This window comes from Sprattus sprattus (assembly GCF_963457725.1).
Source record: "Sprattus sprattus genome assembly, chromosome: 3".
Taxonomy (NCBI): domain Eukaryota; kingdom Metazoa; phylum Chordata; class Actinopteri; order Clupeiformes; family Clupeidae; genus Sprattus; species Sprattus sprattus.
The window spans coordinates 8,047,284-8,051,738 of record NC_137922.1 but is presented as its reverse complement, the minus strand read 5'-3'; the positions used below and the strand labels follow the sequence as shown (position 1 = coordinate 8,051,738).

The following is a 4,455-nucleotide window of genomic DNA, read 5'->3' as shown; positions in this document are numbered from 1 at the left end:
CATGTTCAGGCTGAACTTCATGTTTATTCAGTAGAACATTTAGTGCTGTTGACAACCCCAGACTTTCATGTAGCTTAGCATGCTTGTTTACATGAATACAAGCTAGGCTATAATAGGAAATGTCTATGGACGGACGAAAGTCACATCTGTTACTTTCCGTTTCAGTTTCAGTTTGTTTATTTGTTGAAGAGTGACAGTATACATTAATAAACATTAAAATGTAAATGCACCCAATTGTAGCCAAAAGGCTAGTTTCCATTGGCAGTCCCCCTGCCAGAGTGATAATGGCTAAACAACTTAAAAAAGGCATTAACATATATGATTATGATTATTGTTTTGTGGCAGTGGGAAATGAAAGACCAGTTTAAGTATGAGGTCAATATCTTTGAGGAACAGGTAGGGGGGTTTAGGTAGTGGCCATACCCTATGGAGACAGATGGCCTAAGGATACCATGAGCACAGCACAACAATCTGTGCATTGCACACGTCACTTTAACTTGGGTGCGCAAATGCGCCTTGGTAAAAAAAAGTATGCTTAGAGCGTATAGAGTTCCTTCTGTTGGTGTGACATTGTCATGATGTCTGCTCAATATCTTATCCTTGTTTTATGATGCCACAGATCACCTGGTCACATACAAAATGGCTGCCACTTTGCAACATTAGTATTATTCCAGGCTTCTAGTCCAGTAGCCACTCTGTTTTCAGACAGAATGTCACCAGGCATTTGTTTTCTAGAGTACAGGAGTATTTTTTAAATAAATGATGTAGGCCTTCATAACATTGCATAGTAGAAATGCCTGATTTCCTGTGGTGGTTTTAGGAGATTCTTGCGGGAGACTTTGAAGATGTCGAATGCAGAGGACTTGAACAGACTGACTGCATGCTCCCTGGTGCTGCTGGGCCATATATTCTATGTCCTTGGAAACCACCGGGTAAGAACATACCAGAAGACTGAGAAATGTTTAATACTATTTTCTTTTCTTCTTTCTTTCTTTCATGTGAGAAGTTTGCTATTTGGGAGGAAATGTCTATAGTGACTTTGCTTAATGTTTCCAATATGTGTGTGTGTGTGTGTGTGTGTGTGTGTGTTCTAAACAGGAAAGCAACAATATGGTGGTGCCTGCCATGCAGTTGGCCAGTAAGATCCCAGACATGTCTGTTCAGCTGTGGTCCTCTGCGCTTCTCAAAGGTAGGTTGAGGATCTCTGCAGTAGATAGAGAAGTGCATGCGTGCGTGTGTGTGTGAGAGCGTTCTGTGTCTATGGATGCTGCCCTCTTCTGACCAAGTCACTCATGTTTCACTGGACTTTCTGTCCCTGCAGATTTGAACAAGGCCTGTGGGAACACGATAGATGCACACGAGGCGGCTCAGATGCACCAGAACTTCTCCCAGCAGCTGCTGCAGGATCACATCGCTGCCTGCAGCCTCCCCGAACACAACCTCATCAGTGTGAGTATCTAGAGAACCTCCTTAGAACCCGAATACAAGTGTGAGTGTGAGTATCTAGAGAACCTCCTTAGAACCCGAATACAAGTGTGAGTGTGAGTATCTAGAGAACCTCCTTAGAACCCGAATACAAGTGTGAGTGTGAGTATCTAGAGAACCTCCTTAGAACCCGAATACAAGTGTGAGTGTGAGTATCTAGAGAACCTCCTTAGAACCCGAAGACAACCTCATTAGTGTGAGTATCTGAGCCTCCTGACAAGCACACACAGCCGCATCTAGAACAGGGGTGGGCAATTCATTTCCCCAAGGGGCCACATGATAGTGGAACTGTTGTGGAGGGCCGGACCAATAGGCCGAACTCAATTCAGCATGAAAAATTAGCATGTTTTTGCAGTATTAAGGGTGTGCCCAGATGACCAATACACATGTCACACACACACACACGAGAGCAAGCTTGCAATGCAATAGTATAAGTATACAAATTATTAGTTATATCAATTTGTATTGTTTAACGTTTGATTCCTAATTTACCATTGACCTTTGAGGGCCAGTCAGGGACAGCCAAGGGGTCGCATATTGCCCAGGTCTTATCTAGAACCACCTGAGAAGCACAATATCACAATAGAATTCATGCCAGTTGATTCAAATCAACATGGCCACTACACACATTGTATTGATATATCCCCCTCCAAAGACCTTCCCCTTAAAGCAGTGGAGTACACTGGGCCGAGTTAGAGCACCTGATTGAACAGACAGAGCTAAAGCAGGGGAGTACACTGGGCCAAGTTAGAGCACCTGATTGAACAGACAGAGCTAAAGCAGGGGAGTACACTGGGCCAAGTTAGAGCACCTGATTGAACAGACAGAGCGCTTGTTATTTTAAAGGGACCACATGATTTCTCCCCCCCCCTGCTGGGAGATCAGATCCCCCCCCCCCTTTCTGAAAGGGGAGTAATTTGGCTGTTGGAACAAAAACTGTTCTGAATTGTTTAATAACTTTAATTTGCTTTGTCTTTCTATCAGTGGACTGATGGACCACCACCAGGGCAGTTTCAGGCCCAGAACGGCCCCACCACCAGCCTTGCCAGCCTGCTGTAGTGAGGGTGAAGGTCCCAGCCTGCTGTAGTGAGAGTGAAAGTGATCCTGTGGAGGCACCATGGGAAGCTTCATCTCTTCCTCTGTGGGCTGGGTCCAGTCTGTGCTCCTGTAGGCTGTGCCCAGTCTGTGCTCCTGTAGGATGTGTCCAGTCTGTGCTCCTGTAGGCTGTGTCCAGTCTGTGCTCCTGTAGGATGCGGCTCTCCGTGGACAGCTTATGGCTTCTGTCCTCGTAAATCATTTATTTATTCATTCATGTGTATTTTTATAAGTGTGTAAACTCTACACCACAGTTTTCTGTCTGTCAGTTACCTATTTTAATGCATGGATACATACAGTGGCGTTTAGAATCATCAATTTCCTAAAACACATACTTTACCATAACACAGCTAAAGCAGATGAAATGACGTATGTAATGATCACCTTTTGGGAAGATTGAACTTGAGAGGTGCAGATTTTCTACATAAGTTGTTGTGTCAATGACGGGACAGGATAGCAATACTATTGTAGCGCTTTCTGAAGCATCTTTGGTTTCTACAATACAGAGGTGTGTGTGTCTGTACGCATTGCCTCGCCTTGCCACTGCAATACAGAGGTATGTGTGTGTCTGTACACATTGCCTTGCCTTGCCACTGCAAATTTGATCATTTTTTAAATCATGATTTTACTTCCTACCTTTTAGATTTTTTTTCTATACCCATTTAAATATTTTAATATGCCAACTTAACTTACCTACTACAGCGATGCATGCAGTATACTGGCGGTGATTTTTTTTTTTCTTCTTCCTTTTTTCTGAAAACTGTCCATGGGACATCTGAATTGGTCTACCTCAATTTTTACCCTCTTTCTTAGTACAGCTCTTGTGTTTAAAAAAAATTGAGGATCTCCCCCCACCCCCCCAGAATCATGCTGTGTGACTTAATTATGCACAGGTCAACACCATACATATGTAATTATGCCATTAATTGCTTCAGCCAGTATCCATATCATGATTGCTGGGCTTTTCAAAAATGTGAAATTTTAAATATAGAGACTAAGGCAGAATGGGACTTTGTGTTGTTTCAAAATAAATTTTTAAACATGTCACTTTAAATGATCCTTTTGTGCACTGTGCGTAATTTCTTATTTTTATGTTGTTACTTGAAGTGAACTGAACTAGGAGTACATGGCATATATAGTACATGACTGAGACTTTTAGGTTTAGGTACTTGATTGATTAAGTTGAGGACAAATGAATGACCCTGACCAAGGTTTAGAAATTACAATAGGTAAATTGTGCCTCTTAAAAATAAAACTTGCATTAAAAGGTATACGTTAGACATGTATGATCAGTTTAAATATGAATGTGACTACAAAAAAATACTTTGAGTGAACTGATCAAAAGTTGTAGAAATATTGAGAGGGAGAAAAGGAATTTAGCTACACCAATAATGGCTTGCGATGTGAAGTGGACAAGCTTGTTCTTGAGACACTGATCAGAGCAATGTCTGAAATTACACATTTAAACTCTTAGCGAAAAAAGCATGAACGGATCAAGCATACAGATTGCATACAAGCATAGCCTACAGATTGGGTACAGGCCTATACATCTGATGCTTTCTGAATATGGTGTCAATCAAAAAGTACCATATGAACTAAATGATCTGAAAGGCTATTGGGGAAGCCGAAGATATATGTATGAGCATCCTCTGGTCTCAATTTCTTTTATCCATCTGTCGGTAAGACACTAGTGGCTGGGTCACATGATAAACTCATGTTTTTCATGTCTCAGAATTGATCATCACAGGCGACATGTCCCCTATCTGTGGGTGTCGGAGTCGGGCCGCCCGGAGCGGCTAAACGCGCATGCTTAGTACTGTGACGCCGTCTCCATGTGTAAACGGCTCATCATTATTTGGCAACCAGAGAAGCAAC

The 4,455-nt window shown here is 42.3% G+C and overlaps 1 protein-coding gene across 2 annotated transcripts in view; it reads left to right on the top strand.

Moving 5' to 3' along the window:
• The window catches only part of LOC308361622 (MAU2 chromatid cohesion factor homolog), a gene marked incomplete at its 5' end in the record, with an annotated part of 13,069 nt that extends 9,485 nt beyond the window's left edge, over positions 1-3,584 (top strand). For both annotated transcript variants that reach the window (XM_080834030.1, XM_080834029.1), the window contains 4 exons: positions 821-932; positions 1,099-1,189; positions 1,322-1,449; positions 2,470-3,584. In XM_080834030.1, the coding sequence (XP_080690156.1) occupies positions 821-932; positions 1,099-1,189; positions 1,322-1,449; positions 2,470-2,544 (406 nt within the window). In that variant the 3' untranslated portion in view covers positions 2,545-3,584. The remainder of the gene's footprint in view (positions 1-820; positions 933-1,098; positions 1,190-1,321; positions 1,450-2,469) is intronic.
• Positions 3,585-4,455: the final 871 nt, after the last annotated feature.